At 36.5% G+C, this 15,496-nt stretch overlaps 1 protein-coding gene across 1 annotated transcript in view; it reads left to right on the top strand.

The window, feature by feature from the left end:
* The window catches only part of LOC122074057 (uncharacterized protein At3g49055-like), a 26,990-nt gene extending 12,352 nt beyond the window's left edge, over positions 1–14,638 (top strand). The window contains exons 2-5 of the mRNA XM_042638861.1: positions 850–926; positions 2,286–2,397; positions 2,508–2,624; positions 14,053–14,638. Of these exons, the coding sequence (XP_042494795.1) occupies positions 850–926; positions 2,286–2,397; positions 2,508–2,624; positions 14,053–14,403 (657 nt within the window). The 3' untranslated portion in view covers positions 14,404–14,638. The remainder of the gene's footprint in view (positions 1–849; positions 927–2,285; positions 2,398–2,507; positions 2,625–14,052) is intronic.
* Positions 14,639–15,496: the final 858 nt, after the last annotated feature.

Below are 15,496 nucleotides of genomic sequence, written 5' to 3'. Positions count from 1 at the left end.
TTTTTCCGCTTTTATCTTTTATGGTAGCGATGTTGGCGTGGCGGTGGCCACTGCAACTGCTCTTCATCGGCGGCATTTGTTGTGATTGCCACTGCTACTGCTGCTTCAATATTTTATTCTTCCTCCTCCCCTCCTTCCATATAATCTTTTTCTACTCACTACGCTGCTGCTAGGGCACTGTTGGTGGCAGCGGCAGTGTTTCTGTTGTTTCCTTCTTATTGGGGGTGAGGAAGTCGTGTTGCAGGGGTGAGCATGTGCTGCTGACATAAAAAGTGCCTTGGGCAATAAGGCGACAGCTTGCCTTGGCTCAGATTTTCCACCTGGACGCCTAAGTGATGCCTAGGCAACACTTTTACAAGTATGCTTGAAAGTTGGTTGCTATCCATCTCAAACATAATAGAGAGAGGTATATGATGTATTATAGGAAGAAATGCAAATAAATTCGTTTTATTTTTTATTTTTCATATCAGTAAGTAAAAGAGGTGTCTGAATGACTTGGCCTTCTGTGCATTAGATTCGACAGAAATGAATGCTGTATACAATTACTGTAAATCTGCTTATTTGCTTGTAACTACATAGGAAGAGGCTAAGAGCATTCTTTACATGCATGCATGCACCAACCAGCTTGCAACTACACTGCACTCCGTAGACATATGTAAAGCATATATTTCCCCAACTTGGAATATGCATAGACATTTATTTGTACTTCATACTTCTTTTTCTTTGATGTATAACTTTTCGTAGTTTAATATAAGATGATTTGCTCTATGCTTTATGGATGTGTATGCTACAGAAAATTTCATATGTTAGGCAGGCATTTGATCTGATGCTTTGGGGTACCCTGACCAGGCCTCAACTGTAGAGAAGATAATGAAAAATTTGCGGCTTGAAATCACTCAATTAAAGACATCTTTGGATGAATCTAGGTACTGTCTCTCTAAATATCCGTCTTCGGTGTTGCTTTATTTGTTACTATGATATCTGTTTCTAGCTCTATAATTTTGACTAGCTGGGCAACATAAGATAAGCTTGAACTAATTGTGACTCATGAGCATGGCAGTTAGATTCCGAAATGGATTCTATATATTATGTGTATCTATTTATACCTCTTTTCTTATGATATTGATGTCAGTTTTCTGTGTATGGAAATCTTTAACAGCCTTCCACTAGTTTTAGCCTAGCCTTAGAAATGTTTGACCCATTGATTTAGTAGTAGATGCATTTTCTTGGTATCTAGGACATGGTATCTCTTGATTAGCTAGGGGTGGCAAAATAGGTCTAGTTTGTTTCCAAGTCAGACATTGAGCTCGTATCATGAGTAAGGTTTAGTGTTGTATTCCTAGAAGCAAGAGGGGGAGAAGGAAAGCAAAATAGTTTGTTTTTTTCTTTCAAAATTCTCTGTTCTATTGCTGTCCTGAGAAAGAAAAAGAAAGATGGAGTTCCATCCTCGCATTGTTTTACCTTTCCCCACGTCTCAAAATTTTTGCACTTCGTGGGTGTGATGAAAAACTCGGAAGACTTTTCTAAAAGAAATTGAACTTTTTAAAACATTTTTCTCTGTTGCTTCCTGAAGCCCACATTCTGATTTTCTTTCAATTTTCTCTTTCTTAAAGCCTGTGGGAAAGTAACCTAAAACAGGATTGTTTGATCTGGGCATGCATTTCAGGCAGATGCATACATGACCCAGTTTAAATTCGGGCTACCTGGACCCAATATGGTTTATCTGAATTAATAAATTTTTTTATTGCATATAGTCATTCTTGTCCAGACCTGGATAAATACAGGTTGCTTGATTGGTTCGGCAACGGATTGCCATAATGGTCAACTTTGGAATCATTGAAAAGCTCAGGAAATAATTTGTCTGTTCACTGACCTGTGTCTAAGATTTTCATGTTCATTTTCCTCTATTTTTCATATGACTATTAGCAAATGTTTTGCCATATAATTGGGAAATTGTTCGTGGACATTCTTCATTTCTTTCCATGGTTTGCAGATACTGGGGCATGACACTAAATGCCTCCTGCATCATGACTTGGTGGATATTTTGAAGCTTCGTTGTTCCTAATATCCATTTACTTAAATTGGGTTCAAATATGATTTCTTTTTCACTAGATTACTATATATAATATTATTGTAAGTTGTAAGACAATCTAGCAATGCCTGCATCAGTCAAATATACTATGAGATTTAATTGTACCAAGAACTTGTTACAAATCTTCTTAAATCAGTATGACATTTGGTACCAGCTGCTTAGTTATTGGTTTTAATTATCTATTATTCGCCAGGTCAGACACTGAGCGTCTACAAAGTCTTACAGAGAAACAAGCTCAGAAAATTGCAGAAAGTGGACTATACATAAAGGAGTTGGAAGAGAGAGAGAGTATGCTGGCCCAAAATGTAATTATGTGTTTATCATTAAGAGCCGAAGGGACTTTCGCAGGGTTCTTCTCCTCAAGTGCTCTATTTCCCATTTTATCCTTAGCTTCTTTGTGTTTTCTTCCTGTAAGGTTGAAGAGCTCATGATGGAATTAACAACAGCCGAAGAAGAAATTGCTAGATGGAGGGAGGCTTGTGAATTGGAAGTAGAAGCTGGAAAGAATGCAATTGAAGAACGTGACAGAGAGGTAAGAGTCCTATAGTCTGATTCAGATTCCTGATTAGGATTTATCGATTCCCTTTAATATCAATTGCTATCTCCTTCAAAGCTCTCTTGTTTGTTAATGGTTTTAGTTTCATTGGTCCTTCTCTGACATGTCCTTTAATTATTTATTATGACTCATTTATTGATATCACTGAATTGTTTTATAGAGTGCAGAATAATGAAAAGGTAGATTCAACATAGTAGACCATTAACTTGCTTTAACTTGTGATGCAAGGGGAACCATGGGTCATATCTACTATTGAAGCTGGAGTTCTAATCATTGAAAGAGTAGAGAAAAGGATGACATTGACTAACTCATAGTTAGCAAAAACGGGAATGGCAATAAAACAGAAACGAACGGTACGGGTTTTAAACAGTAAAAAATTTAGAATGATATGGTCAAATAAACGGTCAAAAAAACAGAGAATGGTAAAAAATGAAAAACGGACGGTGCGGGTTTTAAACATGTAGATTTCAAACAGGACCAAAAAATGGTAGTATATTTATATAAATTAAAGAATTACTACATGAGTACCTGCATATAATGTTCAAAACAACTACAATATCCAACATTAATGCATATATATCCCATGTCTCATTATAAGTTCTAAATATAATTGAATATCATCTAACACCAATTCTAAATTCATACACCACACATGTCCAAAGTCTTATTGAGCAATGTGGCTTGGCTGTGATGCTTTTCATTGTTGTCAACATAGTCAACACACTCTCATTTGCTGTATGTTGAGTTTGAGTTGGAAGTCATCACTTTATAACATGGTTCGAGAACTCGAGCGAAATATGTGAAATTTCGCATGTTTTGTAGGTATCGACCCAGGTCAAAACGAAACCTTAAGGGATTTTAAAAAATACCTGTTTCGACATGTTTCGACCAGGTTTCCTATGTTTCGATCAAAACATGGGAAATTTTAACCTTCTCTTGTGCATTTTTTCTCCCAAGTGTGGGAAACTTAGGGAAATAGTGGAGATTTTTATTTTTTGACAATTATTTATGCCAAAGATCATTTAAGTAAATGTTTTACTTAAGATATTATTCATAAATAAGGAAATACCCCCTATTTGAATCCAATAAAAATAGTTTAAAAATCAAATTCTTAAAGGATAAAAAGTCAATCCCCCAGTCCAAGAACAAAAATTGCATTTTAGTTATAGGGATGATTTTCAACTTTGAAATACTGGGGTTTTTCTCAATTATGAAAATTTTATAAATCCTATAATGTTAAAACATTGCTAAAAACCAAAAGTCCTGTAAAATAATCTTTTGTTTTGATATTCCTAAAATTATTTTCATTTAGGCGATTTTAACAGCATTCGTGCACTTTAAAATAAGTTTGACCAGAACGTAACTATGTCATTACAACTCAGATTTAAATAATCTTAGACTTATTGGAAAGCTGGTTTTATGTTATACCTAGTACAAAAAGTTTCATGTAAAAATAAAAATCATTTGACCAGTCAAACTTATTATAGAACAAGAGCATTTCTTTAAATGTTGATTCTTTATAATTTAATGACTTAATGTTGATTTTTTATGATTCGATGTGGCTAAATGTTGATTTTAATGACTTGATGTGGCTTAATATTGATTTTTTTTTATAATATAAAGTATATATAGCTTACTAAATAATGTTAGAAAAGATAACATGCGTGCCTTGAGGGTAGTGAGTCACTACTTGGATGGAACCGCCTAGACACTGCTTTGAATTGAGTCCCTACTTTCGAGTGTTGAGTAATTGAGCCACTACTGTTGAATGTTGATAGATAACTGTTGATGATGTAATATTTTTATCTATTTTGGATCATTTGGATTATGTCTTATGTTTTGATGTAGATTATAGACTATATATAGTCATTATGTAGTAAAGTTTAAGAATTTAAGCCAACAAGTCAGCGTAATGGTTATCGAACCTTTGGTTCACCACACAAGACTGTGTTTTTTTTTTTTTTTTTTTTTTTTTTTTATGAATGAACCCAATGATGTGAATGTGTGTGGAAATGTTTAAAATAGGTTGTACACAATGAAATCAGACAAAAAAAAAAAAAAAAACACTGTTTGGGGGTTTTGAAACTTAAGTTTCCACCATACCAAAAAAAAAATCCCCAGTATCCTCGAAATTTTCAGGTTTCCATGAAATTTCGGTCTCCCCAGAGGTCGAAACTTGGTCGAAACCTGATACCGTGAACCTTGCTTTAGAAACACTTTTCAACAAATGCATCAGTTTGTAGCTCAATTTTGGGGTTTATGAATTGATATTGAGTTGAAGGTTATCCATGAGAAATAGTGGCCATTGAGTTAGCTTCAAGTTGGCGAAAGAATCAGGTCAATCAGAGTTCACGAGAGAGAAAGATATGGTCAATTAAGTAGACATTATGTTCAACAAATTAAGTCTTAAAACCAAAAAAAGGAGAACATGTTCAAACGCATTTTAAACGTGTTTATAACAGCCATGCTTGGTGTTTGCAGTTTTTTCTCATATCTTTAGGAAGCATATGGAAAAACGTGTTTTAAACAGTAAAAAACGGAAAGTGGACTAACTAATGCAGTCGTGCTTTTATGTTTAATGAAACTGTGTACCTTGTTTGACAGAACTAGTGACTCGGTATCTGAATGGAAAATTGGTAGTAATCCTGAAATTTCACGAGTTTATTGAAACAAACTAGAATCTGGAAAACCAGTCCCTATGGTCAAAGAGAAGAGAGAAGAAAGATCACGGCTTGATAATGTAAAGCTGAATATGAGTACCCAACCCCAATTACTCCAACACAACACTACTGTTGGTATTCAACAGTCCTCCCAAACCAAATAGCAAACCCCACAAATTCAGCCTATCGAGTAGAGAAATTAACTAGCAAACTGATGGAGGACAGAAAGGGGTAGGGAAGAAATCCCTGAGAGGGGTCTCAGAGTTGCAGGGGGAGGGAGAAATCGCACTAAGAAGGTTGGGGAAAGAAGAATCACACACAGCCCTCAGGCTTTCAACACTCAAAACTCAATTCATCATTCTGTATCTCTGTTCTCTAATTGAGCATTACATACACTTAAATAGTAAAAGAAAATCAACATTAAAATGAAACCTACTCTAATTTGGAAACTCAAATTACTTGGAAAATAAATCCTAGTAGCTATCACCTACCTAAGTTACCGAAATAAAAGATTGCAGGAGAATAAAAATAAAATCCTAAAAGATCCTATTGGTCAAAAACTCAATATGGGTCCGGTTCATCGTTCACTGGATACCCAGATGGGTATGGGCCGCTCCATGGGTGCATATCTACATCAATTCCCCCGATGTTGAGGAAAACTCATCCAAGAGTTTTGTAGAACAGGAGAAACAACACCAATCGATCAACATTCATCCTTGCCTGTATGAAATCACCATCGAAACCACGATCAAATGCTATGAAATCCACGAACGCCAAGTTCTTTGGTGAAGTAGTGATTCGGAAAAAAAAAATCAATCGGTTCACTGATGAGATCAATCGATTTAAAGTTTTCCACAAGTTAATCTTCAGCTTCCAATGGTGCCATCTCATGTTCTACCACCGGTGATTCATCTTCTGGTTCGTCTACATGTTGTTCAACGGTTGAAATCACATGGTCAAAGGTAGAGTGTGCTAGGGATTTGAAGTCCGTGCAAAGTCGTTGAGCCTCATCAAGCTTATTGATTATCAATTGCATTTGTTGACGGATATCCGATAAAAGATTGAGATCCATTGGCAAAATATTCAATTCAGAATAACTATGGACCCACTATGGTAAGAGATCAAGGAGAATGATAAAATAGTGAATATATGGAAAATTGTGACAACAGTGGCAAACTTGTAATTAAATTGAAATTCCTTAGTAAGTGGCAGAATCGAAATTATAAGGAAAGTCTTAGAAACGTGAGAACAACTTATAAGGTGGGTAGGGATAAACTTGGAAACTAGTTAGGAAATAGGACTAAAGATAAAATAAGATGGGATGGAAGGGAAAATTTGAAAATTATAAGTAAATATGGAAGAAAAGAAATAATGAAAAGGTAGGGGTATTTTTGGAAATTCTGGGTTAAAGCTAAAAGGGACGCTTATCTCATGGATTGGGGTGAAAGATGTTGAACACCTGGAGTTGTCTTCTACCGGCAACGGAATAGGGTCGACTTCGAAGGAGGCGGCTGGAGCTGGAGTTCAAACCAGGTGTGTTCGATTCTCTTTGTGGTTCTTTGCTTCTCAATCTCTTCTTCTACTTCTTATGTTCTTTCTTTTCTTCTTCTTCTTCTTCTTCTTCTTCTTCTTCTTCTTCTTGTTTTCTATTTCTCTTTCTCTCTGCTGCGCTGCTTTTTTTTTTTTCTTTTCTTCTTTGGTTCTATTCCGCCCTCTCGTTTCCTCTTCTACTTCTCGTCTTCCGTGTTAGAACTCCCTATGGGTTTAAGTTTGAAACCCTATTGAGGAAACCACACAGGAAAAACAAGAACACAAATCTAATAAAGTTATGGAAGATCGATTTGTACCTTTCACCTAGTATGCTGAAGATGATTGATGTCGGTCACTTCTTCTCTTGGCTTTCTTGGCTTGGCTATGGATCTTCTACAGCTCCTTAAACCTCCTTGGTTCTCTCACTTTAGTGGTAAAGTTGGGAAGAGTGAATAATGGTTGTAGGGACCCAAAACCTAGTATTTATAATACTGTCCTGCACCCAAAACCTTAATCCACAATGGTTTGGGCCAGCATATCTCTAAATTGGAGAGTGGACCGAACTGGTTCATGCAATTCGATTCTCATCCATTTAGTCAACCCGAATAATTAATTTAGCCCATAAATCCAACAATCTCCCACTTGGGCTACATTAATTATAAGGATGTCTTTAAATTGATGTGGCCATAGAATCTCATTACATTAACCACTCTTACTCTGATTCAGTTGAAAAATCACTCACATCAAACAACAGCAGAAGATATACCTCAATATACGGCATACAACTTTCTGTCATTACAAACATAAGTAAGTTTCTCAACACGAATCTATGTGGGATACTATTATGGAAACATTGACATATCCTCAAATTACACTGTTGTCATTCCATGTAGGTCCTTAACTGTGATATTAACCTTCACTGTGGCTAAGCACCTTTGATCTGTGGTTAATATCTAACTGTGGATTTCCGCTTATAAACTGTGACAAATATTGCCTTTGAACTATGACAAATACTGTCTTAAAATGTGGCAAACGTTACCTTTTGAACTGTGGCAAAATATTTTCTATAACTAAGACAATTACTGCCTATAAAAACATTCTCAAATGAAACCATAAACTAAATAATAAAAGAAATAACTGTACATAATGTAAATGATAAAACTTAACCATAATTCATCAAATTGTGCCCCAAAACATACGGGCTAAGGTTCAAAACATATACAAATACTAAACAAAACCAGAGCTCCCACTAATCAAGCATTTCAAATAACTGTATGTAAAGAAATCCTAACTACTTGATGGGACCAATTTTTACTTGCTCTCAATTACTGGTGATCAGTCTACCTCACCCTTTCTTGGTATCATCCTGCTTATCAGCCCCAGAATTCTTCCTCTTCTCTAACCATTTATTGAAAATAAAGCAGTTCTTCACATGTCCTTTCTTATGGCACCAGAAACACTCTACGTTGTTGGTCTTCTCTTCATCCTGAGCCTTTTGAGATGTGTCAAGTTCTTGAGAGCTATTAGCCCTGTCATATGGCTTGACGCTTCCTCTGTTGGAAAAATTATTGTTCCTTCTGCTTGGTCCACCAGAAGATCCCTTATGGAAAGTTGCTTGTGCACTCTCAAACCTGGTTTGTTTCAATTTTTCTTCCTCTTGAGTGCAAATGGAAATGAGCTCATTTAGGCTCCAATCGTCCTTCAATGCAATGTAGGTAGATTGGATAACCGTATACTGACTAGGGAGGGTATTTAGTGCAATGTGTACAATATATTCTTCATTGATCTGTATTCCAAGATCCTTAAGTTTACCAGCATCAGTAGCGACACCCAAAATGTATTCTCTAACACTCCCACATCCATCATACCTTGTATTCATTAGCCTGGTCATCAATGTGGTTTTCTCAATTTTCTTGTTGTGCTGAAATCTAGATTTAGTAGCATCCAGGAATTCTTTTGCAGTGTCTTTGATCTCTATGTTCCCACGTATGATTTTAGGAACTACCTTTTTTAAAACCAGTATGCACTTTCTGTTTGCTTTAGTCCATTTCTTAAACTTTGTCCTTTCAGCACTTCTGCTCGAGTCTGTGAGAGGCTCAGGTTTAGGCTCCCTAAGTGCTAAGTCTAAGTTAAGAAGACCTAAATGCAATTCTAATTCCTCTACCCACTTGTGATAGTTGTTACCAGTGAGCATTGGGATGGAAGATATATAACTTGAGGGAATGACCATCCTACTACAACAGTAACAACACAATACATGCCAAATTTCAAAATATAAATCATAATATAAAAGCATGTAATACCATCAATATATTTTAAATAAGAGTTACAACTAAAACTGTATCCCTATCCTTTGGGACAGGAATTAGCTGATGCTCTTATATTCTTCTTTTAACTGTGAAAACAACACTAATTTCGGAATTCAATCACCTTTGGGCAAAAAAACTCTTAATTCAATGTCCTTTTCTGAAATGTGGATAATTATCCTCAAACCTTGATGACATAACCTTTGGGAAAGTATCACCTTTACTGTTGGGGAAGATACAATCGAACTGAATGTACCACTTTGGTGGGTTTCACTCAGTTCTATCATATCTTTTCCATTGAAGATGTATATCTTTATGTTCAAAACATACATTTAAATATGTCACTAGGACATCACTGGTCCTCTTGTAAATCCATATTTACTGTGAAAAGAACAATAACTTTTGAAATCCCCTCACCTTCGGGCTTAGGAACCTCTAGGTTACTGCCATTTTCTTAACTTTGGTGACATCACTTTTGGGCAAATGTCACCTACATTATTGTCCTATGGAAAACCATGGAATAATAAAATGTACCACTTTGGTGGATTTCACCTCATCCTTTCATGGTTTCCTAAAAAATTACTTTGCAGCTAAGAATGAGCGGAAGCTTACACCATTTTCCATATTACCATATCTCAATTTAAAAACCTTTCCCAGTTTCATGGTAACCAATAACATATACATTTTTCAAAGCATTGATTTATACCCTCTTGTTTCAATGATTAAAAATAAACACAACATAAAATTTCAGATAAACATGTCATATTAAAAATTAGATCATTAAATGTGGCCCGAAACAAGGAATCCAACACAAAAAATGGATTTCAATTTGGCCTTAAAACGAACCTTAAAATGACATTTAAAGTAGTTTAAATAAAAACTCAAAAGGAACAAAAAACCAAACAAGCCTTTAAGATTTTTTTTTTTTTTTTGTACGAACAAGTCAGTGGGCTTTGGCCCATTGACCGGTTTGAATTTAACTTATACTCATGGAACGAGCCCATGACAATTTGTTTTAAAACCTTAAAGGACCTTTAGGTCTATAACAAAACTATTAATACCAAATCTGTCCATCTTCAACCTTGGGACAAATTTGAACAAAAATAGAACCGTAAGGTTCTGTTAGGGTTCGATTCTTTGAGGCGGCTACAGTCGACGACGGCCAGCCACCAAAAGTTAGGAGAACGCCCACCTTTCACCCGATTAACAATATTAAAACCCTTAATAAAAGTAAAAACAAAGGATAAACATATTTAGCCTTACCTTTTCTTTGGTTTGTTTTAACAAAACAACACAGCCGCCCACCTGCAACTGTTTTGCAGATTTTTTTTTTTTTTTTTTTAAGAAATCATGAGGAAATATTCCTTCCTCTTTTCCCAAAGTCAAAAAATAGAGAGGAAGTTTTGTCTTCTTTCAACTCAAAATAGGCACCGACAACGTTTAATCTATACTGACCGATACCAATTAAAACCGTCGCCGAACGACAATAAAAGTCAGATGATCAAAACTCCAATGAAAGACAACTAGGGACAAAAGGTTTTCGAGTTCAGGGGGTTAAATAGATGGTTTTATCATTGTTCACTGTGACTAATCAGAGTGAAAAACAGTCTCAAAACTCTTGACAAAGAAGATCATACATCGGTGATCAAAACCCAAAACATTCTCATAAAGGAAACCCATGAGTTGGGTCTCAAACACCGATTAAATGATTCAAAATCCAACAACGCGAGATCAATAAAGAAAACAAGGGTAAATCCAATCAAGCAATAAATCGAATCCGTCTCCAAATTAATTCAGGTATACAACAACACATATCATCATAAATATTCACAAATATGATTCAAATATAAAATACGTATCGATTCTTGTCAAGTGTGGTTGGCTCTGATATCACCTGTTAGAACTCCCTATGGGTTTGAGTTTGAAACCCTATTGAAGAAACCACACAGGAAAAACAATAACACAAATCTAATAAAGTTATGGAGGATCGATTTGTACCTTTCACCTAGTATGCTGAAGATGACTAATGTTGGTCACTTTCACTTTCGCTCTCTTGGCTTGGCTTGGCTATGGATCTTCTATAGCTCCTTAAACCTTCTTGGTTCTCTCACTTTAGTGGTAAAGTTGGAAAGTGAATAATGGTTGTAGGGACCCAAAACCTAGTATTTATAATACTGTCCTGCACCTAAAACCCTAATCCACAATGGTTTGGGCCAGTATATCTCTAAACTTAAGAGTGGACCAAACCGGTTCATGCAATTCGATTCTCATACATTTAGTCAACTTGAATAATTAATTTAGCCCATAAATCCAACATTTTGTTATTCTTCTTCTTCTAGTTGCTACCGCTGCTGCTGTTTTTTCGATTTTTTTTTTTAAGGGATGGAAGCATCGTAAATAAATGAAAGTCAATGAGAAACAGAGTGTTTTAACACTTATAATATAGGGAAAATTACATGATTACCCACTTTTGTGTTTCCCTTTACAAAATTACCCACAAAAAGTTTTGGTCAACAAAAATACCCAAAATTAGGTTTGGGTTTACAAAACTACCCACCCAAAGTTTTAGTTAACAAAAATACCAAAAATCAGGTTTGGGTTTACAAAACTACCCAAAATAGTGATTCTTCATCTTCCACATATTAGCATGTATTTTTTTATTACTAAAACTTTGAGTGGGTAGTTTTGTAAACCCAAACTCAATTTTGGGTATTTTTGTTGACTTAAAGTTTAAATGGGTAATTTTGTAAAGGGAAACCTAATTTTGGGTATTTTTGTTAATTGAAATTTTTGATGGGTAATTTTGTAAAGTGAAACCCAGAAGTGGGTAATCATGTAATTTTCCCTATAATATAAGTGAAGGGTAAACTTAGAAATTAAAAATAAAATCAGAAATAGATTTAGGATAAAAGACAAAAAGAGAAAAGTGGAAAGACAGAATAGGAAAATAAAAGAAAGACTCAAAAGAAGGTGTTGTAGGCAGGAAATAAGGGTACCAACAAAAGGAGAAGAGACTTCCTTCGTTTGGAGATGGGAACCAGCAGCGATGGCTTTTTTTCTTCTCTTTCGAACTCAGGACCAGCAAACCACGAAGAGAGGGCTGTTGCGATTGGCGATGGAGGGGGAGTTTCTACAAGAGGGGTTTCCTCCTGGAGATGGAGACCTGCGATGAAGTAGTGGGAGTTTGAGGAAGGCGGCAACGATCCTCCAAGAGGTTTGACGGAAAACCAGGAAGAAATAGCAACCTCAACAGAGGCGCCGAAGCGAGAAGGTCGAGCACAGGTAAGTGACCTGGTCTCTCGTGCTCTCACTTCTCTTCTTCTTCTTCTTTCTCTGCTTTCTTCTTCCGCCTTCTTTTATTCTTTTCATTATTTTTTTTATTTTTTATTTATTTATTTATTTTGTTTTTGTTTTTGTCTTCTGTTCTCGGTTCTCTTTTCTGCGGCTTCTTTTTTTTTTTTTTGGGTGTGGACAAGAAAGAGGAGGCGGGAAGGAGCGACTGCTGTCAGAGGGAAAGATATGAAAAAGAGGAGCGGGTAGGGCAGGGGGTTTTTTTTTTTTCACCGACAGACCCTAGACAGAGAGGTTTCGAGTTTTTTTTTTTTGTTAGTTTCTGTAGAACCGAAATAGAGAAAGGGGGAAGGGAAGAAGGTGGAAGGAAAGATGGGAGGAAAGAAGGGGAATGGGACCTTCGGCTTTGATACCAAATTGATGGCGGACCGGTATGGGTAGGGAATAAATCCCTGAGAGGGGTCTCAGTTGCAGGGGAGGGAGAAATTGCACTAAGAAGGGGGGGGGGAGGGAAGAAGAATCGCATACAGCCCTCAGGCTCTCAACACTCAAAACTCAATTCATCATTCTATATCTCTGTTCTTAATTGAGCATTACATGCATTTAAATAGTAAAAAAAAATCAACACTAAAAGGAAACCTACTTTAATTTGGAAGCTAAATCCTAGTAGAAACCTACTTTAATTTGAAAACTAAATCCTAGTAATTATTACCAACCTAAGTCACCGAAATAAAAGATTGCAGGAGAATAAAAATAAAATCCTAAAAGATCCTACTGGTCAAAGACTCAATATGGGTCTGGTTCATCGTTAACTGGATACCCAGATGGGTATGGGCCGCTCTATGGCTGCATATCTACATCACAAACAAGTATATATTATCCGATTGATTAGATAGCAGATAAGGACCAAATAACAACCAAGAACAAGTACTAAAACTCAGCAATAGGTTAGGACAGAACTACAATACCTCAGATTAGGGAATTTTAGGTCAAAACTGAGAATTATTAGAACTTACAAACCAAAGCCCAGGAAGGGCTGAAACAGATATTGAAGGTGATTTATAATGAGCTAATAAACCCTCAAAATCCAAGCTTGAGTTGATGGCTGGTTGCAGAGATCCATAAGTTCTTGAAATTAAGGCAGAATGTGGAGATTTCTGACAACTGCCGATCCGAGCCAAAGAAAAGGCCAAGAAGCTGGTCAAGTGACTATTTCTTGGTCCCTAATAGGCCCTCCAAATATGGCCTGCAGTGACCCACAGGTTTGGGAGATGTGGGGAAGTCATGAGAGGTCAGTCATCAGATTTCAGGGAAGTCTTTATGCTATGCAGTTTGAGTATGATAAGATGTAAGAGCCCAACGGATTGAATGGAAACTGTAAGCCTATTTTAGAGCTGAAGGTAACTGGATCTTTTCAACACCAATAAAACCATACCCATCAGTCGCTGCTGCATATGTCTCCTTGTGCAGAGACTCGTAGTACTTGATTTATCTTTCTTTTGTAGAACCAAAATGAACATAATATTTTGAATTCAACTTTGATTAGTTAATTCTTCTGCTATAAATTATATCAAGAGTTAAAAATCTCAGAAAACAATCATGTTGCTTGTCTACCAGGTGGCACGTCTTACAGAAGAGTTAGAGAAGATGGAAGCCTCTCTGGATTTGTTAGACAGCAAGTTGAAGCTGAAAGAAGAACTCGCAACCACAGCCATGGCTGCCCAAGCAGCAGCTGAGAGGTCTCTGCAGTTGGCAGACAGCAGAGCTGCAGGATTGCGTGAGCGGATTGAGGAGCTGACTAAGCAATTGGATGAAGCTGACCGTAGTGGTGAACGAAAGAACCGCCACAGAGTGAGGCACATTTGTTGGCCATGGCATGCCCTCAGAGTGAATTCTGCCGGTATGAGGGGCCGGAATGTAAAACGGATGCTACCAGAGATGGAGGCCTTGTTGCATGTCAGTGTTTGAGTTTAGTGTTCCATATTTTTTTATTGTGTTAGGTTATTTAAGTGCAGCAGAAATATTCTCTTGTATCTTTCATTTTGCCTTTCTCTTCCACTTCATTGTTTAAATCAATATAGACACGAGTAAAAAGAACCTTGACTGTATTGAATACTTTGTAAGGGATCGGTATTATTACCATATTTTTTGAAACAAGTGATGTGCATCAGTACAATTGTCCAGGACAGAAGTTTTGTTCTTATTTGTAACTGTAATTCATATTTGCTTGCTATTCATTCTTTGGAGTAACTTGAATGATAATATTATTCAGCTCTAGACTGTAAAGACCAGAGAAACCAGTCCCTAAAAAGTTTTTCTGGTCGGTGATGCTGGTAAGGGCATTCATGGTTGGGATTAATTTGATACGTGGAATTGGTATCGGTAGATTCCGTTTGTTTGTTAAATTCCTTAACATCATACAAGATACTTTAATATGTCAATTTGTTTCAAGTGAAATACGATCTCAAGTATACTTATACATTATCTTCTCTCTCTCTCTCTCTCTCTCTCTCTCTCACGTCGAACGCTTCATTCTTGGCTGGGGCTGAACCTACGACCAGATTTTGAACCCTAATCTCTTTCCGTTCTACCCTCTTTTTTCTCACCTGTAGAAGAAAACAATCTACACTTCTTGCAGAAAAGAGAGGTGGTTTGTGCAAGTTATTTGGGGTTTCTGTGGCTGTTGTAGGTGGTTTCTGGTCACGACGAAAATAGAGGGGAAATGGTCGTATTTTTGTTGAATAGGGTGGTGGAGTATAGCAGATCAAGATCACTCCCAATTTGCTGCCTCATTCTCTCATTAGAAAGTTGCATAACCTGAGAATGAATAGGTATCCTGCCTCTGTGCTCTCTTTCTCTCTCTTTTCCTCTTCCCTTTTTCTCTCTTTTCCTTTCTAAACCAGTGAAGATGGAATATCTCTACATTCATTCGTAGAGACAAAAGTTTATGCATTATGAATTACTCAATTCTCTAAATACCTATACATTCATACAAATCACTAGATTTGTTGTTCTGAATATCTTAGTTATTGCAGAAGATAATATCCAATGTATTTGTGTG

The sequence above is a fragment of the Macadamia integrifolia genome, chromosome 3, assembly GCF_013358625.1.
Source record: "Macadamia integrifolia cultivar HAES 741 chromosome 3, SCU_Mint_v3, whole genome shotgun sequence".
Lineage (NCBI taxonomy): Eukaryota > Viridiplantae > Streptophyta > Magnoliopsida > Proteales > Proteaceae > Macadamia > Macadamia integrifolia.
The sequence above is the reverse complement of the archived record's forward strand: the minus strand, read 5'-3'. Positions and strand labels throughout refer to the sequence as shown.